The 27,617-nt window shown below is 45.0% G+C and overlaps 1 protein-coding gene across 2 annotated transcripts in view; it reads right to left on the reverse strand.

Moving 5' to 3' along the window:
• The window catches only part of LOC124018334 (dedicator of cytokinesis protein 1-like), a 173,744-nt gene that overhangs the window by 19,707 nt on the left and 126,420 nt on the right, over window positions 1–27,617 (reverse strand). For both annotated transcript variants that reach the window (XM_046333608.1, XM_046333607.1), the window contains exons 21-24: window positions 24,756–24,856; window positions 23,177–23,305; window positions 11,580–11,688; window positions 23–93 (exon numbers count right to left, since the gene is read on the reverse strand). In XM_046333608.1, the coding sequence (XP_046189564.1) occupies window positions 23–93; window positions 11,580–11,688; window positions 23,177–23,305; window positions 24,756–24,856 (410 nt within the window). The remainder of the gene's footprint in view (window positions 1–22; window positions 94–11,579; window positions 11,689–23,176; window positions 23,306–24,755; window positions 24,857–27,617) is intronic.

The raw sequence follows: 27,617 nt of genomic DNA on the forward strand, positions 1-27,617 counted from the left end.
AGTTTCCCTGATGAAAACCTACCTGAGCTCCTTGGGATCGAAGACCAGTTTGACGTCGTTCACGATGGTGGGGACGTATCTCAACGCTGCACCCTGGACAAAACAAAATGATTAGGATTATCCCTGATCTTAAAGGTGATTGCCAACTGGGTAACAGCCCTCACTAGAATGTTGAAAATGTTAACTACAATATCACAATATTTTGTATGACAGGATGTGTCATTATGCTTGTCAAGAGCCATCAGTCGTTATGCTTGTCAAGAGCCATCAGTCGTTATGCTTGTCTAGAGCCATCAGTCATTATGCTTGTAAAGAGTCATCAGTCGTTATGCTTGTCTAGAGCCATCAGTCGTTATGCTTGTCTAGAGCCATCAGTCGTTATGCTTGTCTAGAGCCATCAGTCGTTATGCTTGTCTAGAGCCATCAGTCGTTATGCTTGTCTAGAGCCATCAGTCGTTATGCTTGTCTAGAGCCATCAGTCGTTATGCTTGTCTAGAGCCATCAGTCGTTATGCTTGTCTAGAGCCATCAGCCGTTATGCTTGTCTAGAGCCATCAGCCGTTATGCTTGTCTAGAGCCATCAGCCGTTATGCTTGTCTAGAGCCATCAGTCGTTATGCTTGTCTAGAGCCATCAGTCGTTATGCTTGTCTAGAGTCATCAGTCGTTATGCTTGTCTAGAGTCATCAGTCGTTATGCTTGTCTAGAGCCATCAGTCGTTATGCTCGTCTAGAGCCATTAGTCGTTATGCTTGTCTAGAGCCATCAGTCGTTATGCTTGTCTAGAGCCATCAGTCGTTATGCTTGTCTAGAGCCATCAGTCATTATGCTTGTCTAGAGCCATCAGTCATTATGCTTGTCTAGAGCCATCAGTCATTATGCTTGTCTGGAGCCATCAGTCATTATGCTTGTCTAGAGTCATTATGCTTGTCAAGAGCCATCAGTCATTATGCTTGTCTAGAGTCATTATGCTTGTCTAGAGCCATCAGTCATTATGCTTGTCTGGAGCCATCAGTCATTATGCTTGTCAAGAGTCATCAGTCATTATGCTTGTCTAGAGCCATCAGTCATTATGCTTGTCAAGAGTCATCAGTCGTTATGCTTGTCTAGAGCCATCAGTCGTTATGCTTATCTAGAGCCATCAGTCGTTATGCTTGAAGAGCCATCAGTCGTTATGCTTGTCTAGAGCCATCAGTCGTTATGCTTGAAGAGCCATCAGTCGTTATGCTTGTCTAGAGCCATCAGTCGTTATGCTTGTCTAGAGCCATCAGTCGTTATGCTTGTCTAGAGTCATCAGTCGTTATGCTTGTCTAGAGCCATCAGTCGTTATGCTTGTCTAGAGCCATCAGTCATTATGCTTGTCTAGAGCCATCAGTCATTATGCTTGTCTGGAGCCATCAGTCATTATGCTTGTCAAGAGCCATCAGTCATTATGCTTGTCAAGAGTCATCAGGCATTATGCTTGTCTAGAGTCATTATGCTTGTCAAGAGCCATCAGTCATTATGCTTGTCAAGAGCCATCAGTCATTATGCTTGTCTAGAGCCATCAGTCATTATGCTTGTCAAGAGCCATCAGTCATTATGCTTGTCTGGAGCCATCAGTCATTATGCTTGTCTAGAGTCATTATGCTTGTCAAGAGCCATCAGTCATTATGCTTGTCAAGAGCCATCAGTCGTTATGCTTGTCTAGAGCCATCAGTCGTTATGCTTGTCTAGAGCCATCAGTCATTATGCTTGTCTAGAGTCATTATGCTTGTCAAGACCCATCAGTCATTATGCTTGTCAAGAGCCATCAGTCGTTATGCTTGTCTAGAGCCATCAGTCGTTATGCTTGTCTAGAGCCATCAGTCGTTATGCTTGTCTAGAGCCATCAGTCATTATGCTTGTCTAGAGTCATTATGCTTGTCAAGAGCCATCAGTCATTATGCTTGTCAAGAGCCATCAGTCGTTATGCTTGTCAAGAGCCATCAGTCGTTATGCTTGTCTAGAGCCATCAGTCGTTATGCTTGTCTAGAGCCATCAGTCATTATGCTTGTCTAGAGTCATTATGCTTGTCAAGAGCCATCAGTCGTTATGCTTGTCTAGAGCCATCAGTCGTTATGCTTGTCTAGAGCCATCAGTCGTTATGCTTGTCTAGAGCCATCAGTCGTTATGCTTATCTAGAGCCATCAGTCGTTATGCTTGAAGAGCCATCAGTCGTTATGCTTGTCTAGAGCCATCAGTCGTTATGCTTGAAGAGCCATCAGTCGTTATGCTTGTCTAGAGCCATCAGTCGTTATGCTTGTCTAGAGCCATCAGTCGTTATGCTTGTCTAGAGCCATCAGTCGTTATGCTTGTCTAGAGCCATCAGTCGTTATGCTTGTCTAGAGCCATCAGTCGTTATGCTTGTCTAGAGCCATCAGTCGTTATGCTTGTCTAGAGCCATCAGTCGTTATGCTTGTCTAGAGCCATCAGTCGTTATGCTTGTCTAGAGCCATCAGTCGTTATGCTTGTCTAGAGCCATCAGTCGTTATGCTTGTCTAGAGCCATCAGTCGTTATGCTTGTCTAGAGCCATCAGTCGTTATGCTTGTCTAGAGCCATCAGTCGTTATGCTTGTCTAGAGCCATCAGCCGTTATGCTTGTCTAGAGCCATCAGCCGTTATGCTTGTCTAGAGCCATCAGTCGTTATGCTTGTCTAGAGCCATCAGTCGTTATGCTTGTCTAGAGTCATCAGTCGTTATGCTTGTCTAGAGTCATCAGTCGTTATGCTCGTCTAGAGCCATCAGTCGTTATGCTCGTCTAGAGCCATTAGTCGTTATGCTTGTCTAGAGCCATCAGTCGTTATGCTTGTCTAGAGCCATCAGTCATTATGCTTGTCTAGAGCCATCAGTCATTATGCTTGTCTGGAGCCATCAGTCATTATGCTTGTCTGGAGCCATCAGTCATTATGCTTGTCTAGAGTCATTATGCTTGTCAAGAGCCATCAGTCATTATGCTTGTCTAGAGTCATTATGCTTGTCTAGAGCCATCAGTCATTATGCTTGTCTGGAGCCATCAGTCATTATGCTTGTCTAGAGTCATTATGCTTGTCAAGAGTCATCAGTCATTATGCTTGTCTAGAGCCATCAGTCATTATGCTTGTCAAGAGTCATCAGTCGTTATGCTTGTCTAGAGCCATCAGTCGTTATGCTTATCTAGAGCCATCAGTCGTTATGCTTGAAGAGCCATCAGTCGTTATGCTTGTCTAGAGCCATCAGTCGTTATGCTTGAAGAGCCATCAGTCGTTATGCTTGTCTAGAGCCATCAGTCGTTATGCTTGTCTAGAGCCATCAGTCGTTATGCTTGTCTAGAGTCATCAGTCGTTATGCTTGTCTAGAGCCATCAGTCGTTATGCTTGTCTAGAGCCATCAGTCGTTATGCTTGTCTAGAGCCATCAGTCGTTATGCTTGTCTAGAGCCATCAGTCGTTATGCTTGTCTAGAGTCATCAGTCGTTATGCTTGTCTAGAGCCATCAGTCGTTATGCTTGTCTAGAGCCATCAGTCATTATGCTTGTCTAGAGCCATCAGTCATTATGCTTGTCTGGAGCCATCAGTCATTATGCTTGTCAAGAGCCATCAGTCATTATGCTTGTCAAGAGTCATCAGGCATTATGCTTGTCTAGAGTCATTATGCTTGTCAAGAGCCATCAGTCATTATGCTTGTCAAGAGCCATCAGTCATTATGCTTGTCTAGAGCCATCAGTCATTATGCTTGTCAAGAGCCATCAGTCATTATGCTTGTCTGGAGCCATCAGTCATTATGCTTGTCTAGAGTCATTATGCTTGTCAAGAGCCATCAGTCATTATGCTTGTCAAGAGCCATCAGTCGTTATGCTTGTCTAGAGCCATCAGTCGTTATGCTTGTCTAGAGCCATCAGTCATTATGCTTGTCTAGAGTCATTATGCTTGTCAAGAGCCATCAGTCATTATGCTTGTCAAGAGCCATCAGTCGTTATGCTTGTCTAGAGCCATCAGTCGTTATGCTTGTCTAGAGCCATCAGTCGTTATGCTTGTCTAGAGCCATCAGTCATTATGCTTGTCTAGAGTCATTATGCTTGTCAAGAGCCATCAGTCATTATGCTTGTCAAGAGCCATCAGTCGTTATGCTTGTCAAGAGCCATCAGTCGTTATGCTTGTCTAGAGCCATCAGTCGTTATGCTTGTCTAGAGCCATCAGTCATTATGCTTGTCTAGAGTCATTATGCTTGTCAAGAGCCATCAGTCGTTATGCTTGTCTAGAGCCATCAGTCGTTATGCTTGTCTAGAGCCATCAGTCGTTATGCTTGTCTAGAGCCATCAGTCGTTATGCTTATCTAGAGCCATCAGTCGTTATGCTTGAAGAGCCATCAGTCGTTATGCTTGTCTAGAGCCATCAGTCGTTATGCTTGAAGAGCCATCAGTCGTTATGCTTGTCTAGAGCCATCAGTCGTTATGCTTGTCTAGAGCCATCAGTCGTTATGCTTGTCTAGAGCCATCAGTCGTTATGCTTGTCTAGAGCCATCAGTCGTTATGCTTGTCTAGAGCCATCAGTCGTTATGCTTGTCTAGAGCCATCAGTCGTTATGCTTGTCTAGAGCCATCAGTCGTTATGCTTGTCTAGAGCCATCAGTCGTTATGCTTGTCTAGAGCCATCAGTCGTTATGCTTGTCTAGAGCCATCAGTCGTTATGCTTGTCTAGAGCCATCAGTCGTTATGCTTGTCTAGAGCCATCAGTCGTTATGCTTGTCTAGAGCCATCAGTCGTTATGCTTGTCTAGAGCCATCAGCCGTTATGCTTGTCTAGAGCCATCAGTCGTTATGCTTGTCTAGAGCCATCAGTCGTTATGCTTGTCTAGAGTCATCAGTCGTTATGCTTGTCTAGAGTCATCAGTCGTTATGCTTGTCTAGAGCCATCAGTCGTTATGCTCGTCTAGAGCCATTAGTCGTTATGCTTGTCTAGAGCCATCAGTCGTTATGCTTGTCTAGAGCCATCAGTCATTATGCTTGTCTAGAGCCATCAGTCATTATGCTTGTCTGGAGCCATCAGTCATTATGCTTGTCTGGAGCCATCAGTCATTATGCTTGTCTAGAGTCATTATGCTTGTCAAGAGCCATCAGTCATTATGCTTGTCTAGAGTCATTATGCTTGTCTAGAGCCATCAGTCATTATGCTTGTCTGGAGCCATCAGTCATTATGCTTGTCTAGAGTCATTATGCTTGTCAAGAGTCATCAGTCATTATGCTTGTCTAGAGCCATCAGTCATTATGCTTGTCAAGAGTCATCAGTCGTTATGCTTGTCTAGAGCCATCAGTCGTTATGCTTGAAGAGCCATCAGTCGTTATGCTTGTCTAGAGCCATCAGTCGTTATGCTTGAAGAGCCATCAGTCGTTATGCTTGAAGAGCCATCAGTCGTTATGCTTGTCTAGAGCCATCAGTCGTTATGCTTGTCTAGAGCCATCAGTCGTTATGCTTGTCTAGAGTCATCAGTCGTTATGCTTGTCTAGAGCCATCAGTCGTTATGCTTGTCTAGAGCCATCAGTCGTTATGCTTGTCTAGAGCCATCAGTCGTTATGCTTGTCTAGAGCCATCAGTCGTTATGCTTGTCTAGAGTCATCAGTCGTTATGCTTGTCTAGAGCCATCAGTCGTTATGCTTGTCTAGAGCCATCAGTCATTATGCTTGTCTAGAGCCATCAGTCATTATGCTTGTCTGGAGCCATCAGTCATTATGCTTGTCAAGAGCCATCAGTCATTATGCTTGTCAAGAGTCATCAGGCATTATGCTTGTCTAGAGTCATTATGCTTGTCAAGAGCCATCAGTCATTATGCTTGTCAAGAGCCATCAGTCATTATGCTTGTCTAGAGCCATCAGTCATTATGCTTGTCAAGAGCCATCAGTCATTATGCTTGTCTGGAGCCATCAGTCATTATGCTTGTCTAGAGTCATTATGCTTGTCAAGAGCCATCAGTCATTATGCTTGTCAAGAGCCATCAGTCGTTATGCTTGTCTAGAGCCATCAGTCGTTATGCTTGTCTAGAGCCATCAGTCATTATGCTTGTCTAGAGTCATTATGCTTGTCAAGAGCCATCAGTCATTATGCTTGTCAAGAGCCATCAGTCGTTATGCTTGTCTAGAGCCATCAGTCGTTATGCTTGTCTAGAGCCATCAGTCGTTATGCTTGTCTAGAGCCATCAGTCATTATGCTTGTCTAGAGTCATTATGCTTGTCAAGAGCCATCAGTCATTATGCTTGTCAAGAGCCATCAGTCGTTATGCTTGTCAAGAGCCATCAGTCGTTATGCTTGTCTAGAGCCATCAGTCGTTATGCGTGTCTAGAGCCATCAGTCATTATGCTTGTCTAGAGTCATTATGCTTGTCAAGAGCCATCAGTCATTATGCTTGTCAAGAGCCATCAGTCATTATGCTTGTCTAGAGCCATCAGTCGTTATGCTTGTCTAGAGCCATCAGTCGTTATGCTTGTCTAGAGCCATCAGTCGTTATGCTTATCTAGAGCCATCAGTCGTTATGCTTGAAGAGCCATCAGTCGTTATGCTTGTCTAGAGCCATCAGTCGTTATGCTTGAAGAGCCATCAGTCGTTATGCTTGTCTAGAGCCATCAGTCGTTATGCTTGTCTAGAGCCATCAGTCGTTATGCTTGTCTAGAGCCATCAGTCGTTATGCTTGTCTAGAGCCATCAGTCGTTATGCTTGTCTAGAGCCATCAGTCGTTATGCTTGTCTAGAGCCATCAGTCGTTATGCTTGTCTAGAGCCATCAGTCGTTATGCTTGTCTAGAGCCATCAGTCGTTATGCTTGTCTAGAGTCATCAGTCGTTATGCTTGTCTAGAGCCATCAGTCGTTATGCTTGTCTAGAGCCATCAGTCATTATGCTTGTCTAGAGCCATCAGTCATTATGCTTGTCTGGAGCCATCAGTCATTATGCTTGTCAAGAGCCATCAGTCATTATGCTTGTCAAGAGTCATCAGGCATTATGCTTGTCTAGAGTCATTATGCTTGTCAAGAGCCATCAGTCATTATGCTTGTCAAGAGCCATCAGTCATTATGCTTGTCTAGAGCCATCAGTCATTATGCTTGTCAAGAGCCATCAGTCATTATGCTTGTCTGGAGCCATCAGTCATTATGCTTGTCTAGAGTCATTATGCTTGTCAAGAGCCATCAGTCATTATGCTTGTCAAGAGCCATCAGTCGTTATGCTTGTCTAGAGCCATCAGTCGTTATGCTTGTCTAGAGCCATCAGTCATTATGCTTGTCTAGAGTCATTATGCTTGTCAAGAGCCATCAGTCATTATGCTTGTCAAGAGCCATCAGTCGTTATGCTTGTCTAGAGCCATCAGTCGTTATGCTTGTCTAGAGCCATCAGTCGTTATGCTTGTCTAGAGCCATCAGTCATTATGCTTGTCTAGAGTCATTATGCTTGTCAAGAGCCATCAGTCATTATGCTTGTCAAGAGCCATCAGTCGTTATGCTTGTCTAGAGCCATCAGTCGTTATGCTTGTCTAGAGCCATCAGTCGTTATGCTTGTCTAGAGCCATCAGTCGTTATGCTTGTCTAGAGCCATCAGTCATTATGCTTGTCTAGAGTCATTATGCTTGTCAAGAGCCATCAGTCATTATGCTTGTCAAGAGCCATCAGTCGTTATGCTTGTCTAGAGCCATCAGTCGTTATGCTTGTCTAGAGCCATCAGTCGTTATGCTTGTCTAGAGCCATCAGTCGTTATGCTTGTCTAGAGCCATCAGTCATTATGCTTGTCTAGAGCCATCAGTCATTATGCTTGTCTGGAGCCATCAGTCATTATGCTTGTCAAGAGCCATCAGTCATTATGCTTGTCAAGAGTCATCAGGCATTATGCTGGTCTAGAGTCATTATGCTTGTCAAGAGCCATCAGTCATTATGCTTGTCAAGAGCCATCAGTCATTATGCTTGTCTAGAGCCATCAGTCAATATGCTTGTCAAGAGCCATCAGTCATTATGCTTGTCTGGAGCCATCAGTCATTATGCTTGTCTAGAGTCATTATGCTTGTCAAGAGCCATCAGTCATTATGCTTGTCAAGAGCCATCAGTCGTTATGCTTGTCTAGAGCCATCAGTCGTTATGCTTGTCTAGAGCCATCGGTAATTAGGATGGGAGGGAGGGAGGGAAGGAGGGAAGGAAGGAGGGATATCAGAAAATACCTTGAGGAGGAGCTAAAGAGGAAGAACGCAGAGAAGCCCCGGGACACAGAACAGGTCAGAGAGCGCAAGAGAGAGAGTGTGAGAGAGAGCACAAGAGAGAGCGAGAGAGATACGTCGGGACACAGAACAGGTCAGAAAGAGAACACAGGCATAGATAACAGTTGAAGAAGAAGAAATACATATGAACACAGAGGGGAGGGAGGCACATGAAGAGATCTATTCAGATAGACAATGAATAAAAAGTGGAACAACACACAGACAACAATAGGAGATACAGTACCAGTCAAAAGTCTGGACACATCTACTTATTCCATTAAAAAAAAAACGATTTTCTACATTGTAGAATAATAAGTGAAAACTATGAAATAACACATATGGAATCATGTAGTAAACAAAAAAGTGTTAATTATACAAATCAAAATATATTGTATATTTCAAAAAGCCACCCTTTGCCTTGATGACAGCTTTGCACACGCTTGGCATTCTCTCAACCAGCTTCATGAAGTAGTCACCTGGAATGCATTTCCATTAATAGGTGTGCCTTGTTAAAATGTTAATTTGTGGAATTTCTTTCCTTTCTCAATGCGTTTGAGCCAATCAGTTGTGTTATGTTGTGACAAGGCAAGGGTGGTATACAGAAGATGGCCCTATTTGGTAAAAGAACAGCTCAAATAAGCAATGACAAACGACAGTCCATCATTACTTTAAGACATGAAGGTCAGTCAATCTGGGAAATTTTCAAGAACTTTGAACGTTTCTTGAAATGCAGTAACAAAAACCATCAAGCGCTGTGATTAAACTGGCTCTCATGAGGACCGCCACAGGAAAGGAAGACCCAGAATTACCTCTGCTTTTGAGGATAAGTTCATTAGAGTTAACTACACCTCAGATTGCAGCCCAAATAAATGCTTCAGAGTTAAAGTAACAGACACATCTCAACATCAGCTGTTCAGAGACTGCTTGAATCAGGCAGTTTATTGTCGAATTGCTGCAAAGAAACCACTACTAATGGACACCAATAGAAGAATGGACTTGCTTGGGCCAAGAAACAAGAGCAATGGACATTAGACTGGTGGAAATCTGTCCTTTAGTCTGAGGAGTCCAAATTTGAGATTTTTGGTTCCAACCGCCGTGTCTTTGTGAGATGCAGAGTAGGGGAACGGATGATCTCTGCATGTGTGGTTCCCACCGTGAAGCATGGAGGAGGAGGTGTGATGGTGCTTTGTTGGGCTGTGACTTATTTTGAATTCAACACACACTTATCCAGCACGGCTACCACAGCATTCTGCAGCGATACGCCATCACATCAGGTTTGGGCTTAGTGGGACTATCATTTGTTTTTCAACAGGACAATGACCCAACACACCTCCAAGCTGTGTAAGGGCTATTTGACCAAGTGCTGCATCAGATGACTTGGCAACTACAATCACCCGACCTCAACTCAATTGAGATGGTTTGGGATTAGTTGGACCGCAAAGTGAAGGAAAAGCAGTCAACAAGTGCTCAGCATATGTGGGAACTCCTTCAAGACTGTTGGAAAAGCATTCCTCATGAAGCTGGTTGAGAGAACGCCAAGAGTGTGCAACGCTGGCATTAAGGCAAAGGCTACTTTGAAGAATCTAAAATCTAAAATATTTTTGTTGAACACTTTTTTTTTAGTTACTACATGATTCCATGTGTGTTATTTCATAGTTTTGATGTCTTCACTATTATTCTACATTGTAGAACATACTACAAAAACATAGAAAAACCCTTGAATGAGTAGATGTGTCCAAACTATAGACTGGCTCTGTATATTGTCCTTTACCCCTAGGAGAGCTTGATACATATGGACCGATTAATTAGGGACGATTTCAAGTTATGACAATCAGTAATCAGCCTTTTTGGATGCCGATTATGGCCGATTACATTGCGATCCACGAGGAAACTGCTGACCACCTGTTACGCGAGTGCAACAAGGAGCCGAGGTAAATTGCTAGCTAGCACTGAACTTCCCATCTTATAAAAAACAATCAATCTTCACATTATCACTAGTTAACTAGTGGTTGATGATATTACTAGGTTAACCAGCTTGTCCTGCGTTGCATATAATCAATGCGGTGCCCGTTAATTTATCATCGAATCACAGCCTACTTCAACTTCGCCAAACAGGGGGATGATTTTTACAAAATCGCATTTGCGAAAAAAGCACAACCGTTGCACGAATATACCTAACCATAGACATCTTAAAATCAATATACAGATTATATATTTCTTTAAACCTGCATATTTAGTTCAAAGAAATTCATGTCAGCAGGCAATATTAACCAGGTGAAATCACTTCTCTTGCGTTCATTGCACGCAGAGTCAGGGTATATGCAACACTTTGGGCCGTCTGGTTCGTTGCCAACTAATTTGCCAGAATTTTATGTAATTATGACATAACATTGAAGGTTGTGCAAGGTAACAGGAATATATAGACTTAAGGATGCCACCCGTTAGAGAAAATACGTAATGGTTCCGTATTTCACTGAAATATTTTTTTTTGTTGTTTTTTTGTTTTGTTTTCAAAAATTATAGTTTGCGGAAATTGACCATATTAATGACCTAAGGCTCGTATTTCTGTGTCATTATGTTATAATTAAGTCTATGATTTGATATAGCAGTCTGACTGAGGCAGCAGCAGGCTCGGTAGCATTCATTCAAACTTTACTGCGTTTGCCAGCAGCTCTTAGCAATGCTTGATGCACAGAGCTGTTATGACTTAAACTCTATCAACTCCTGACATTAGGCTGGCAATACTAAAGTGCCTATTAGAACATCCAATAGTGAAAGATATAGGACATGCAAATGGTATAGAGAGAAATAGTCCTATAATTCCTATAATAACTACAACCTAAAACTTCTTAACTGGGAATATTGAAGACTCATGTTAAAAGGAACCACCAACTTTCATATGTTCTCATATTCTGAGCAAGGAAGTTAAACGTTAGTTTTCTAACATGGCACATAGTGCACTTTTACTTTCTTCTCCAAAACTTTATTTTTGCATTATTTAAACCAAATTGAACATTGTTGCATTATTTATTTGAGACTAAATATATTTTATTTATGTATTATATTAAGTTAAAATAAGTGCTCATTGTTCATTCAGTATTGTTGTAATTGTCATTATTACAAATATACATATTTAAAAAATATATATATATATTAGGCCAATTAATCAGTATCGGCCTTTTTTTGGTCCTCCAATAATCTGTATCGGTGTTGAAAAATCATAATTGGTCGACCTCTACTATAGACACATAGTGGACATGAGATGGGAACTAGAGACTGATATACACAGGGAGACAGACATACCATGGAAACACAAAAGGTATCACTCTGAAGCAGAGCCAGATTATATGATTGATGTCCTACCTTCACCATGCCTGTGTTCTCAGAGTTGATGTTCATCATGTCATTGAAGGAAGTGAAGAGATTCCTCAAGGACTCCATGAAGTCTGCTTCTCCTTTGTTCTCATACAGTCTGGGGAGAGAGGAGAGACGGATGGACGGACGGAGGGAGATAGGAGGGAGAAGAGGAGAGATGGATGGATGGAGAGACGGATGGACGGACGTAGGAGGGAGAGATAATAATAATAATAATAATAATGGATGGAGGGAGATAGGAGGGATAAGAGGAGAGATGGATGGATGGAGAGGAGAGATGGATGGATGGAGGGAAGGAGGTAGGAGGGAGAAGAGGACAGATGGATGGAGGGAGAGGAGAGATGGATGAGGGAGAGGAGAGACGGATGGATGGACGGAGGGAGTTAGGAGGGAGAAGAGGAGACATGGATGGATGGATGGAGGGAGGGAGAAGAGGAGACATGGATGGATGGAGGGAGGGAGGGAGGGAGGGAGGGAGGGAGGGAGGGAGGGAGGGAGGGAGGGAGGGAGGGAGGGAGGGAGGGAGGGAGGGAGGAGGGAGGGAGGGAGGGAGGGAGGGAGGGAGGGAGGGAGGGAGGGAGGGAGGGAGGGAGGGAGGGGAGAGATGGATGGATGGATGGATGGATGGATGGATGGATGGATGGATGGATGGATGGATGGATGGATGGATGGATGGATGGACGGAGGGGGGTAGGATGGACGGAGGGAGGGAGACATGGACGGAGGGAGGGAGGGATGGATGGATGGACAGAGGGAGGTAGGGAGAAGATGAGAGATGGATGGATGGATGGATGGATGGAGGGAGGTAGGAGGGAGAAGAGGAGAGATGGATGGACGGACAGAGGGAGGTAGGAGAGAGGAGAGATGGATGGATGGATGGAAGGAGAAGAGGAGAGATGGATGGACGGACAGAGGGAGGTAGGAGAGAGAGGAGAGATGGATGGATGGATGGAAGGAGAAGAGGAGAGACGGATGGGATGGATGGATGGAAGGAGAAGAGGAGAGACGGATGGGATGGACGGAGGGAGGTGGGAAGGAGAGAGGAGAGAAGGATGGATGGAGGGAGAGGGATGGATAGAGGGAGAGGAGAGAGGGATGGAGGGAGGGAGGGATGGAGGGAGAGAGGGATGTAGGGAGAGGAGAGAGGGATGGGGGGAAAAGATATGTTGGGAAGAGGGATAAGAGGAGAGAGGGGAGGTAGAAGAGAATTTAGGAAGAGAGTGGGAGAGAGAGAGGAGAGGAGATTGAAAGGGAGGAGAGGAGAGAGGGGTGGTAGGAGAGAATGAGGAAGAGAGAGGGAAAGAGAGAGGAGTGGAAAGAGAAAGGGAGGAGAGAAGGAATTAAAACCGATGATTTAGAGACCTTTCATGAAGTCCCTCCACACACAGAGACGTGCTGTTAGCTCACACAGAGATGTTAACAGGCCCCCTGTAGCCGGATGCCAGTAGGCCACTTCTCTGTCATTGTTATATCACAGTTCTCTACCCATCAAACCAGGGCCCACTGACTGTAGGCTCAGCATGGGTTCTCCATGCAAATACAAAACAAGACCAAAATACCTTGATCATTGCTGATCATCGTTAGCATCTAAAACAAGCGGGCTACTCCAGCCTGTCTGCTTCCAGCGCCAAATGCAGGGAAAACAACGGCAAGTCCTGGCATACCAAAAGACGTATATTAATGAATTAATTAGCATATCAATCTGGAATACTTTATGTAGGGGGAAGAACAGTTCATGTACTGTGATTTATTGATGCAATGCGATCGCCAGGAACAAGGCTTTGTTACTGTTTTATAATGAAGGAATCAGGCCAGACGAGGTGTGGTATATGGCCATTATACCACGGCTAAGGGCTGATCTTACCCATGATGCCATGCAGAGGACCTAGACACATCCCTTAGCTGTGGTACACTGGCCATATATCACAAACCCCCGAGGTGCCTTATTGCTGTTATAAACTGCTTACCAACCTAACCATATGCTAACCACATCGCGTCGAGCATTGGCTACACAGCGGGAAATGGTTAAACTCTGAGACTGTCGACCCCTACAGAATAAGAGCAAATCTTAGACACAAATTACTAGTCCGCAGCTAGATATAATTAATATAATTATCAACTGTGTGTAGTGACTCTTTTGTCCACACCCACTCCCCTTTGTCTACGCCCACTCCCATTTGTCCACGCCCACTCCCCTTTGTCCACGCCCACTCCCCTTTGTCCACACCCACTTCCCTTTGTCCCCACCCACTTCCCTTTGTCCCCACCCACTTCCCTTTGTCCCCACCCACTTCCCTTTGTCCACACCCACTTCCCTTTGTCCACACCCACTTCCCTTGTCCACACCCACTTCCCTTTGTCCCACTTCCCTTTGTCCACCCACCCACTTCCCTTTGTCCACACCCACTTTTCCCTTTGTCCACACCCACTTCCCTTTGTCCACACCCACTTCCCTTTGTCCACACCCACTTCCCTTTGTCCACTTCCCTTTGTCCACCCACTTCCCTTTGTCCACACCCACTTCCCTTTGTCCACACCCACTTTGTCCACACCCCTTTGTCCACCAAGCCGTCATATTGGCTGAGCCCACTAGGGAACCTCATCATTTCCTTGTAACCATGGCTACTGTTTGGTTGTTTATGCATTTCTGTGATTGTAAATAAATGACTAAGACAATTGGTTTATGGATGACTCATAGTGAACACTGGGTTCGTGCAGATAACCAACAATTTACGACGTTTGGAATGAGACTAACGTGAGGTAAAGAAAAATACATTAATTTAAATACTAACAGATCAGATGTTAAAATATCTGAAGAGTTATAATTAGGAAAATTATAAATTTGTAATCTGAATATTTTCCTTGGTGCCCCGACTTCTAGTTAATTACATTTACATGATTAGTATAATCACGTAATAATAATTACAGAGAATTGATTTGATTAAATACCCGTTTTCACTTTTAATGATACCAAAGACACGACAGTATGGAGGAATCTGGACTGTAAGAGTTTGTATGGAGGCAGAATCTGGACTGTAAGAGTTTGTATGGAGGCAGAATCTGGACTGTAACAGTTTGTATGGAATCTGGACAGAATCTGGCAGAATCTGTAACAGTTTGTATGGAGGCAGAATCTGGACTGTAACAGTTTGTATGGAGGCAGAATCTGGACTGTAACAGTTTGTATGGAGGCAGAATCTGGACTGTAACAGTTTGTATGGAGGCAGAATCTGGACTGTAACAGTTTGTATGGAGGCAGAATCTGGACTGTAACAGTTTGTATGGAGGCAGAATCTGGACTGTAACAGTTTGTATGGAGGCAGAACCTGGACTGTAACAGTTTGTATGGAGCAGAAAGAATCTGGACTGTAACAGTTTATATGGAAGAATCTGGACTGTGACAGTTTGTATGGAGGAATCTGGACTGTGACAGTTTGTATGGAGGCAGAATCTAGACTGTAACAGTTTGTATGGAGGCAGAATCTGGACTGTAACAGTTTGTATGGAGAATCTGGACTGTAACAGTTTGTATGGAGGCAGAATCTAGACTGTAACAGTTTGTATGGAGGCAGAATCTGGACTGTAACAGTTTGTATGGAGGCAGAATCTGGACTGTAACAGTTTGTATGGAGGCAGAATCTGGACTGTAACAGTTTGTATGGAGGAATCTGGACTGTAACAGTTTGTATGGAGGAATCTGGACTGTAACAGTTTGTATGGAGGAATCTGGACTGTGACAGTTTGTATGGAGGAATCTGGACTGTAACAGTTTCTATGGAGGAATCTGGACTGTGACAGTTTGTATGGAGGCAGAATCTAGACTGTAACAGTTTGTATAGAGGCAGAATCTGGACTGTAACAGTTTGTATGGAGGAATCTGGACTGTGACAGTTTGTATGGAGGAATCTGGACTGTGACAGTTTGTATGGAGGAATCTGGACTGTGACAGTTTGTATGGAGGAATCTGGACTGTGACAGTTTGTATGGAGGAATCTGGACTGTGACAGTTTGTATGGAGGCAGAATCTAGACTGTAACAGTTTGTATGGAGGAATCTGGACTGTAACCGTTTGTATGGAGGAATCTGGACTGTAACCGTTTGTATGGAGGAATCTGGACTGTGACAGTTTGTATGGAGGCAGAATCTAGACTGTAACAGTTTGTATAGAGGAGGAATCTGGACTGTAACAGTTTGTATGGAGGAATCTGGACTGTAACAGTTTGTATGGAGGAATCTGGACTGTAACAGTTTGTATGGAGGCGGAATCTGGACTGTAACAGTTTGTATGGAGGCGGAATCTGGACTGTAACAGTTTGTATGGAGGCGGAATCTGGACTGTAACAGTTTGTATGGAGGCGGAATCTGGACTGTAACAGTTTGTATGGAGGCGGAATCTGGACTGTAACAGTTTGTATGGAGGCAGAATCTGGACTGTAACAGTTTGTATGGAGGCAGAATCTGGACTGTAACAGTTTGTATGGAGGAATCTAGACTGTAACAGTTTGTATGGAGGAATCTAGACTGTAACAGTTTGTATGGAGGAATCTAGACTGTAACAGTTTGTATGGAGGAATCTAGACTGTAACAGTTTGTATGGAGGAATCTAGACTGTAACAGTTTGTATGGAGGAATCTAGACTGTAACAGTTTGTATGGAGGCAGAATCTAGACTGTAACAGTTTGTATGGAGGCAGAATCTAGACTGTAACAGTTTGTATGGAGGCAGAACCTGGACTGTAACAGTTTGTATGGAGGCAGAACCTGGACTGTAACAGTTTGTATGGAGGCATCTGGACTGTAACAGTTTGTATGGAGGAATCTGGACTGTAACAGTTTGTATGGAGGCAGAATCTGGACTGTAACAGTTTGTATGGAGGCAGAATCTGGACTGTAACAGTTTGTATGGAGGCAGAATCTGGACTGTAACAGTTTGTATGGAGGAATCTAGACTGTAACAGTTTGTATGGAGGCAAAATCTGGAAACTAGCCTGAACCATTCTACCTATAAAACCTACTGGATCTCTATACTGGACTGAAACTAGCCTGAACCATTCTACCTATACAACCTACTGGTTACTGTATGGAGGTAGTTATAGTTACTGTATGGTGGTAGTTACTGTATGGAGGTAGTTATAGTTACTGTATGGTGGTAGTTATAGTTACTGTATGGTGGTAGTTACTGTATGGTGGTAGTTACTGTATGGTGGTAGTTACTGTATGGTGGTAGTTACTGTATGGTGGTAGTTACTGTATGGTGGTAGTTACTGTATGGTGGTAGTTACTGTATGGTGGTAGTTACTGTATGGTGATAGTTACTGTATGGTGGTAGTTACTGTATGGTGGTAGTTACTGTATGGAGGTAGTTACTGTATGGAGGTAGTTACTGTATGGTGGTAGTTACTGTATGGTGGTAGTTACTGTATGGTGTTACTGTTGGTGGTAGTATGGAGGTAGTTACTGTATGGTGGTAGTTACTGTATGGTGGTAGTTACTGTATGGTGGTAGTTATAGTTACTGTATGGTGGTAGTTATAGTTACTGTATGGTGGTAGTTACTGTATGGAGGTAGTTACTGTATGGTGGTAGTTACTGTATGGAGGTAGTTACTGTATGGTGGTAGTTATAGTTACTGTATGGTGGTAGTTACTGTATGGTGGTAGTTATAGTTACTGTATGGTGGTAGTTACTGTATGGAGGTAGTTACTGTATGGTGGTAGTTACTGTATGGTGGTAGTTACTGTATGGAGGTAGTTATAGTTACTGTATGGTGGTAGTTACTGTATGGTGGTAGTTATAGTTACTGTATGGTGGTAGTTACTGTATGGTGGTAGTTACTGTATGGTGGTAGTTACTGTATGGAGGTAGTTACTGTATGGAGGTAGTTACTGTATGGTGGTAGTTATAGTTACTGTATGGTGGTAGTTACTGTATGGAGGTAGTTACTGTATGGTGGTAGTTACTGTATGGTGGTAGTTATAGTTACTGTATGGTGGTAGTTACTGTATGGTGGTAGTTACTGTATGGTGGTAGTTACTGTATGGTGGTAGTTACTGTATGGAGGTAGTTATAGTTACTGTATGGTGGTAGTTACTGTATGGTGGTAGTTATAGTTACTGTATGGTGGTAGTTACTGTATGGTGGTAGTTACTGTATGGTGGCAGTTACTGTATGGTGGTAGTTACTGTATGGTGGTAGTTACTGTATGGTGGTAGTTACTGTATGGAGGTAGTTACTGTATGGAGGTAGTTACTGTATGGTGGTAGTTACTGTATGGTGGTAGTTATAGTTACTGTATGGTGGTAGTTACTGTATGGAGGTAGTTACTGTATGGTGGTAGTTACTGTATGGTGGTAGTTACTGTATGGTGGTAGTTATAGTTACTGTATGGTGGTAGTTATAGTTACTGTATGGTGGTAGTTATAGTTACTGTATGGTGGTAGTTACTGTATGGTGGTAGTTACTGTATGGAGGTAGTTACTGTATGGTGGTAGTTACTGTATGGAGGTAGTTACTGTATGGTGGTAGTTACTGTATGGTGGTAGTTATAGTTACTGTATGGTGGTAGTTATAGTTACTGTATGGTGGTAGTTATAGTTACTGTATGGTGGTAGTTACTGTATGGAGGTAGTTACTGTATGGTGGTAGTTACTGTATGGTGGTAGTTACTGTATGGTGGTAGTTATAGTTACTGTATGGTGGTAGTTACTGTATGGTGGTAGTTATAGTTACTGTATGGTGGTAGTTATAGTTACTGTATGGTGGTAGTTACTGTATGGTGGTAGTTACTGTATGGTGGTAGTTACTGTATGGTGGTAGTTATAGTTACTGTATGGTGGTAGTTACTGTATGGAGGTAGTTACTGTATGGTGGTAGTTACTGTATGGTGGTAGTTACTGTATGGTGGTAGTTACTGTATGGTGGTAGTTACTGTATGGTGGTAGTTACTGTATGGTGGTAGTTATAGTTACTGTATGGTGGTAGTTACTGTATGGTGGTAGTTACTGTATGTTGGTAGTTATAGTTACTGTATGGTGGTAGTTAATGTATGGAGGTAGTTACTGTATGGTGGTAGTTACTGTATGGTGGTAGTTACTGTATGGAGGTAGTTATAGTTACTGTATGGTGGTAGTTACTGTATGGTGGTAGTTATAGTTACTGTATGGAGGTAGTTACTGTATGGAGGTAGTTATAGTTACTGTATGGTGGTAGTTACTGTATGGTGGTAGTTATAGTTACTGTATGGTGGTAGTTACTGTATGGAGGTAGTTATAGTTACTGTATGGTGGTAGTTACTGTATGGTGGTAGTTATAGTTACTGTATGGTGGTAGTTACTGTATGGAGGTAGTTATAGTTACTGTATGGTGGTAGTTACTGTACTGTATGGTGGTAGTTAGTTACTGTATGGTGGTAGTTACTGTATGGTAGTTATAGTTACTGTATGGTGGTAGTTATAGTTACTGTATGGTGGTAGTTATAGTTACTGTATGGTGGTAGTTATAGTTACTGTATGGTGGTAGTTACTGTATGGAGGTAGTTATAGTTACTGTATGGTGGTAGTTACTGTATGGAGGTAGTTATAGTTACTGTATGGTGGTAGTTACTGTATGGAGGTAGTTATAGTTACTGTATGGTGGTAGTTACTGTATGGAGGTAGTTATAGTTGTTCTATGGCACTGTTTCACAGGGGTAGAGTAACGGCGACATAATGATTTACGGGGCCTTCAGAAACTATCCACATTACTTGACCTTGTCCACATTTTGTTTCATTACAGCCTCAGTTTAAAATGAATTCAATGGAGACGTTGTGTCACGGTCCTACACAACAATACCACATTCATGTTAAAAATGGAATGATGTTTTCAGACATAATAATGAGTCGATAAGTATTCAACCCCTTTGTTATGACGAGACCAAATAAGTTCAGGAGTAAAAAATGTGCTTAACAATTAACAGTAATCAGTTGCATGGACTCTGGGTGCAATAACAGCGTTTAACATTTTTAATGACTACCCCAACACATACAATTATCTGTAATGTCCCTCAGTCAAGCAGTGAATTTCAAACACAGATTCAACCACAAAGACCAGGGAGGTTTTTCCAATGCCTCGCAAAGAAAGGAACCTATTGGTAGATGGGAAAAACTAATTAAAAGCAGACATTGAATATCCCTTTGAGCAACATGGTGAAGTTATTAATGACACTTTGGATGGTGTATCAATATACCGCCTCACTACAAACATACAGGCGTACTTCCTAACTCAGTTGCCGGAGAGGAAGGAAACCACTCAGGGATTTTACCATGAGGCTAATTGTGACTTGTGACAGTAACAGAGTTTAATGGCTCCGATAGGAGAAAACTGAGGACGGATCAACAACATTGCAGTTACTCCACAATAATAACCTAAAAGACAGAATGAAAAGAAGGAAGCCTGTAGTACAAAATGAAATTTTCCAAACATATATCCTGTTTGCAATAAGGCACTAAAGTAAAACTGCAAAACCTTTGGAAAAGAAGTCAACTTTATCATCTGAATACAAAAGAGTTCTGTTTTGGGCAAATCCACACTAAATATTTTCAAGCATGGTGGTATTGGCTGCATCATGTTATGGGTATGCTTGTCATCGGCAAGGACTAGAGAGATCTTTGGCATAAAAATAAAGAAAACAGAGGTAAGCACAGGCTAAACCTGGTTCAGTCTGCTTTCCAAAGGACACTGGGAGAGTAATTCACCTTAAAGCAGGACAATAACCTCAAAAGGTCAAATCGACACTGGAGTTGCTTTCCAAGATGACATGGAATGTTCCTGAGGGGCCAAGTTTAAGTTTCGACTGAAATCGGCTTGAAAATCCATGTCAAGACTTGAAAATGGCTGTCTAGCAATGATCAGCAACCAAACTTGACAGAGTTTGAAGAATTTAAAAATGAACAGTGTGCAAATATTGTACAATCCAGGTCTGCAAAGCTCTTAGAGATTTACCCAGAAAGACTCACAGTTAGAATCACTGTTGGCAGCGATTATAACTCAGGAGTACGGATACTTACGAAAAATGAGATATTTCTGTATTTCATTTTCCAAACATTTGCACAAAAATGTGTCAATATGGGGTATTGTGTGTAGAGGGAGAGATAAAAACATCTATTAAATCCATTTTAAAATCAGTCTGTAACACAACAAAAAGGTGGAATAAGTCAGAGGGTATGAATACATTGTGGAGGCCCTGCAGTATATTACACAGCATGTACTTCCTACTGTCAATGGTTACAGGTGTGGGGGTGTGTAGGGGGTATAGGGGGTGTAGAGGGGTGTAGGGGTGTGTAGGGGGGTGTAGGGGTGTGTAGGGGTGTGTAGGGGGTGTAGGGGGTGTAGGGGTGTGTAGGGGTGTATAGGGGGTATAGGGGTGTAGGGGGTGTAGGGGGTGTAGAGGGGTGTAGGGGTGTGTAGGGGTGTGTAGGGGTGTGTAGGGGGTATAGGGGGTATAGGGGGTGTAGGGGGTGTAGGGGGGGGTGTAGGGGTGTAGGGGGGTAGGGGTGTGAATACATTGTGAAGGCCCTGTAGTATATTACACAGCATGTACTTCCTACTGTCAATGGTTACAGGTGTAGGGGTGTAGGGGGTATAGGGGGTGTAGGGGGTATAGGGGTGTCGGGGGGTGTAGGGTGGGTATAGGGGGTGTAGGGTGGGTATAGGGGGTGTAGAGGGGTGTAGGGGTATGAATACATTGTGAAGGCCCTGTAGTATATTACACAGCATGTACTTCCTACTGTCAATGGTTACAGGTGTAGGGGTGTGTAGGGGGTATAGGGGTGTGTAGGGGTGTGTAGGGGTGTGTAGGGGTGTAGGGGTGTGTAGGGGGTGTAGGGGGTGTAGGGGGTATAGGGGTGTGTAGGGGGTATAGGGGGTGTAGGGGGTATAGGGGGTGTAGGGGTGTGTAGGGGGTGTAGGGGGTGTAGGGGGTATAGGGGTGTGTAGGGGGTGTAGGGGTGTGTAGGGGGGTGTAGGGGTGTGTAGGGGGTATAGGGGTGTGTAGGGGGTGTAGGGGTGTGTAGGGGGTGTATAGGGGTGTGTAGGGTGTGTAGGGGTGTAGGGGGTGTAGGGGGTGTAGGGGTGTGTAGGGTGTGTAGGGGGTATAGGGGGTATAGGGGTGTAGGGGGATGTAGGGGGGTATAGGGGGGTGTAGGGGTGTGTAGGGTGTGTAGGGGGTGTAGGGTGGGTATAGGGGTGTAGGGGTGTGTAGGGGGTGTAGAGGGTGTCGGGGGGTGTAGGGGTGTGTAGGGGGTGTAGAGGGGTGTAGGGGGGTATAGGGGGTGTAGGGGGTATAGGGGTGTGTAGGGGGGTGTAGGGGGTGTAGAGGGGTGTCAGGGGGTGTAGAGGGGTGTCGGGGGTGTAGGGGGTATAGGGGTGTGTAGGGGGTGTAGGGGTGTATAGGGGGGTGTAGGGGTGTGTAGGGGGTGTAGGGCGATGTAGGGGTGTGTAGGGTGGGTATAGGGGTGTGTAGGGGTGTGTAGGGGTGTGTAGGCGGGGTGTAGGGGTGTGTAGGGGGTGTAGGGTGGGTATAGGGGGTGTAGAGGGGTATGAATACATTGTGAAGGCCCTGTAGTATATTACATACCATGTACTTCCTACTGTCAATGGTTACAGGTGTAGGGGGTGTAGGGGGGTATAGGGGTGTGTAGGGGGTATAGGGGGGTATAGGGGGGTATAGGGGGTGTAGGGTGGGTATAGGGGGTGTAGAGGGGTGTAGGGGTATGAATACATTGTGAAGGCCCTGCAGTATATTACACAGCATGTACTTCCTACTGTCAATGGTTACAGGTGTGGGGGTGTGTAGGGGGTGTAGGGGTGTGTAGGGGTGTGTAGGGGGGTATATGGGTGTGTATAGGGTGTATATAGGGGTGTGTGTGTATAGGGGTGTATATAGGGGTGTATAGGGGTGTATAGGGGTGTGTGTGTATAGGGGTGTATATAGGGGTGTATAGGGGTGTGTATAGGGGTATAGGGGTGTATATAGGGGTGTATATAGGGGTGTATATAGGGGTGTGTGTGTGTATAGGGGTGTATATAGGGGTGTATAGGGGTGTGTGTGTATAGGGGTGTATATAGGGGTGTATATGGGTGTGTATAGGGGTATAGGGGTGTATATAGGGGTGTATAGGGGTGTATAGGGGGTATAGGGGTGTATATAGGGGTATAGGGGTGTATATAGGGGTGTATAGGGGGTGTATATAGGGGTGTATATAGGGGTGTATATAGGGTGTATATAGGGGTGTATATAGGGGGTGTGTGTATATAGGGGTGTATATAGGGGTGTATATAGGGGTGTGTGTGTATAGGTGTATATAGGGGTGTGTATATAGGGTGTGTGTGTATAGAGGTGTATATATAGGGGTGTGTAGGGGTATATAGGGGTATATAGGTGTATATAGGGGTGTGTGTGTGTATGGTGTATAGGGGGGAGTGTGTATATAGGGGTATATAGGGTGTATATAGGGGTGTATATAGGGGTGTATATAGGTGTGTGTGTATATAGGTGTGTGTGTATATAGGGGTGTATAGGTGTATATAGTGTGTGTGTGTCTACACTTACTGGTTGAAGAGGACCCTGGAACGCACTATAAACTTGAATATGTACTCCAGAGCTTTAATGGCTTTCAGCAGCTGTTCTGTCAGCTTCTCTGCATTCTCCACATAGTTCTTCAGAACCTTGGTCAGCTTCCTGAACAACATACACATGTACATATATATTTAGATACATATACACACATATATACACATGTACATATATATTTACACACACACACACACACACACACACACACACACACACACACACACACACACACACACACACACACACACACATATATATTTAGATACATATACACACACACATATATACATATATACACACACACATATACACACACACACACACACACACACACACACACACACACACACACACACACACACACACACACACACACACACACACACACACACACACACACACACACACACACACACACACACACACACACAGTGGGGCAAAAAGTATTTAGTCAGCCACCAATTGTGCAAGTTCTCCCACTTAAAAGATGAGAGGCCTCCCTTCTCTCCCCTCCTACATAGTAGTTTAGCACGGTACTGCAGCGCCAGCTGTGCCAGCAGACACTCTGGGTTCGCGCCCAGGCTCTGTCGTAACCGGCCGTAACCGGTAGGTCTGTGGGGCGACGCACAATTGGCCGAGCTTCGCTCCGGGTTAGGGAGGGTTTGGCCGGGAGGGAAATCCTTGTCTCATCGCGCACCAGCGACTCCTGCGGCGGGCCGGGCGCAGTGCGCGCTAACCAAGGTTGCCAGGTGTTTCCTCCGACACATTGGTGCGGCGGGTTGGATGGCGCTGTGTTAAGAAGCAGTGCGGCTTGGTTGGGTGGCGCTGTGTTAAGAAGCAGTGCGGCTTGGTTGGGTGGCGCTGTGTTAAGAAGCAGTGCGGCTTGGTTGGGTGGCGCTGTGTTAAGAAGCAGTGAGGCTTGGTTGGGTGGCGCTGTGTTAAGAAGCAGTGCGGCTTGGTTGGGTGGCGCTGTGTTAAGAAGCAGTGCGGCTTGGTTGGGTGGCGCTTGGTTGGGTGGCGCTTGGTTGGGTGGCGCTGGGTTGGGTGGCGCTGGGTGGCGCTTGGTTGGGTGGCGCTGTGTTAAGAAGCAGTGCGGCTTGGTTGGGTGGCGCTGTGTTAAGAAGCAGTGCGGCTTGGTTGGGTGGCGCTGTGTTAAGAAGCAGTGCGGCTTGGTTGGGTGGCGCTTGGTTGGGTGGCGCTTGGTTGGGTGGCGCTTGGTTGGGTGGCGCTGGGTTGGGTGGCGCTGGGTGGCGCTTGGTTGGGTGGCGCTGTGTTAAGAAGCAGTGCGGCTTGGTTGGGTGGCGCTGTGTTAAGAAGCAGTGCGGCTTGGTTGGGTGGAGCTGGGTGGCGCTTGGTTGGGTGGCGCTGTGTTAAGAAGCAGTGCGGCTTGGTTGGGTGGCGCTGTGTTAAGAAGCAGTGCGGCTTGGTTGGGTTGTGTATCGGAGGACACATGACTTTGGATTCACCCGGTCAGTCTATATCACGGAAGGAGCAGGTGTTCCTAATGTTTTGTCCACTCAGTACATTTCTCCAGCAGTAATAAGCTGCTACTCACGTGTACGCCAGAGTAGCACTGAAATGCTTCCTGATGTAGGTCTCAAGGACGGGGTTAAAGTGCTGAAACTTTCTGTCTGCAATGAGTCCAATTATGAATACCTGCCAGGATCAAAACAGAAACACCAGTCATTACAAACACAAACCTTACAGTCACAAACCTTACAAACACAAACCTTACAGTCACAAACCTTACAAACACAAACCTCACAGTCACAAGAGTCGGGAGGCAAAACTAGACCTTTTCTTTCTTTCGTTGAAAATGGACAAAAAAAAAGGAGAGAGAGAGATTGGAAATTAAATGAGATTGGAAATAATGAAAAGCCAATTTTCTCTCTATTCTATATTCTTCCCCCCCCCCCCAGATAATCTAAGACGCAGTTAGTCGTCCTTCCTCTCTGTAGTTTCTCTCTGGATAAGAGGAGCCGGCTGGTAATCTCCTAGTCAGAGTAGACCATTACAAAACCACATCACATAACAGTTGCTGATACAGGCTTTGTACAATAAAGGTTCGTCAGAAGTTCAAATCAATGAAATAGCTACAAAAGACATTGATGATGATGATTTCATATTATATAGTACGAGAAACAGCTCTATTAATGTAGAGCTATTTAGTCGACTACTTCTCTCAGCTTTAGAGAGATGTGTCGTAATTAAGACTGTGTCTGGCAGGAAAATACATGGGCTGTAGGATCTCATGCACGATGTGTGTGTGTGTGTGTGTGTGTGTGTGTGTGTGTGTGTGTGTGTGTGTGTGTGTGTGTGTGTGTGTGTGTGTGTGTGTGTGTGTGTGTGTGTGTGTGTGTGTGTGTGTGTGTGTGTGTGTGTGTGTGTGTAATATCCAACTAACGATCCACCCTGTGATGTAACTTATCTGTGGTATAGACTACAGTCTGATGGCTCAAATACTTCATTCAGTGGAATGTTATCTATTAGGTAGGCCTCCCAACAGCTAGGCCTCCCAACAGCTAGGCCTCCCAACAGCTAGGCCTCCCAACAGCTAGGCCTCCCAACAGCTAGGCCTCCCAACAGCTAGGCCTCCCAACAGCTAGGGTAGGCCTCCCAACAGCTAGGGTAGGCCTCCCAACAGCTAGGGTAGGCCTCCCAACAGCTAGGGTAGGCCTCCCAACAGGTAGGGTAGGCCTCCCAACAGCTGGGGTAGGCCTCCCAACAGCTAGGGTAGGCCTCCCAACAGCTAGGGTAGGCCTCCCAACAGCTAGGGTAGGCCTCCCAACAGCTAGGGTAGGCCTCCCAACAGCTAGGGTAGGCCTCCCAACAGCTAGGGTAGGTCTCCCAACAGCTAGGTAGGCCTCCCAACAGCTAGGGGTAGGCCTCCCAACAGCTAGGGTAGGCCTCCCAACAGCTAGGGTAGGCCTCCCAACAGCTAGGGTAGGCCTCCCAACAGCTAGGGTAGGCCTCCCAACAGCTAGGGTAGGCCTCCCAACAGCTAGGGTAGGCCTCCCAACAGCTAGGTAGGCCTCCCAACAGCTAGGGTAGGCCTCCCAACAGCTAGGCCTCCCAACAGCTAGGCCTCCCAACAGGTCAGAACAGGTAGGCCTCCCAACAGGTCGGCATGCCGACAGCTAGGCCTCCCCGACAGCCAGGCCTCCCCGACAGCTAGGCCTCCCGACAGCTAGGCCTCCCGACAGCCAGGCCTCCCGACAGCCAGGCCTCCCCGACAGCTAGGCCTCCCCGACAGCTAGGCCTCCCCCCGACAGCTAGGCCTCCCCGACAGCTAGGCCTCCCTGTCCTCTAACCCAGGACCTGTCTTGTCTCTGGCACATAGATAACATTCCTTAATGGTGGTAAGGTGTGTATTTAGCCTCCCAACAGGTAGGCCTCCCTGTCCTCTGGTTGTCTCTAACCCAGGACCTGTCTTGTCTCTGGCACATAGATAACATTCCTTAACGGTGGTAAGGTGTGTATTTAGCCTCCCAACAGGTAGGCCTCCCAACAGGTAGGCCTCCCTGTCCTCTGGTTGTCTCTAACCCAGGACCTGTCTCGTCTCTGGCACATAGCTAACATTCCTTAACGGTGGTAAGGTGTGTATTTAGCCTCCCAACAGGTAGGCCTCCCTGTCCTCTGGTTGTCTCTAACCCAGGACCTGTCTTGTCTCTGGCACATAGATAACATTCCTAACGGTGGTAAGGTGTGTATTTAGCCTCCCAACAGGTAGGCCTCCCTGTCCTCTGGTTGTCTCTAACCCAGGACCTGTCTTGTCTCTGGCACATAGATAACATTCCTTAATGGTGGTAAGGTGTGTATTTAGCCTCCCAACAGGTAGGCCTCCCTGTCCTCTGGTTGTCTCTAACCCAGGACCTGTCTTGTCTCTGGCACATAGCTAACATTCCTAATGGTGGTAAGGTGTGTATTTAGCCTCCCAACAGGTAGGCCTCCCTGTCCTCTGGTTGTCTCTAACCCAGGACCTGTCTTGTCTCTGGCACATAGATAACATTCCTTAATGGTGGTAAGGTGTGTATTTAGCCTCCCAACAGGTAGGCCTCCCTGTCCTCTGGTTGTCTCTAACCCAGGACCTGTCTTGTCTCTGGCACATAGCTAACATTCCTAACGGTGGTAAGGTGTGTATTTAGCCTTCTTTCAAAACCACACAATGCCTGAGGCAGACCAGAGGCAGAGAGACAATCTGGGACAACTTTTCTGTATTCTGTTTGTCCACACGGGATACAGTGAATCTATGTCAACTTTCTCTCTGACAACACACGCACACATTAGTAATGTGTATGAGTCATAGCTGTATGATACGGGCACACCGCCACAGTCTGGTATAACAGTATAATATCCTCACACACGAAACAGAACAAAATCAAATATTTAATGTGTGTGTGTGTTATAAAAAACAACC

The sequence above is a fragment of the Oncorhynchus gorbuscha genome, unplaced genomic scaffold (assembly GCF_021184085.1).
Source record: "Oncorhynchus gorbuscha isolate QuinsamMale2020 ecotype Even-year unplaced genomic scaffold, OgorEven_v1.0 Un_scaffold_480, whole genome shotgun sequence".
In the NCBI taxonomy this organism is placed as follows: Eukaryota; Metazoa; Chordata; class Actinopteri; order Salmoniformes; family Salmonidae; genus Oncorhynchus; species Oncorhynchus gorbuscha.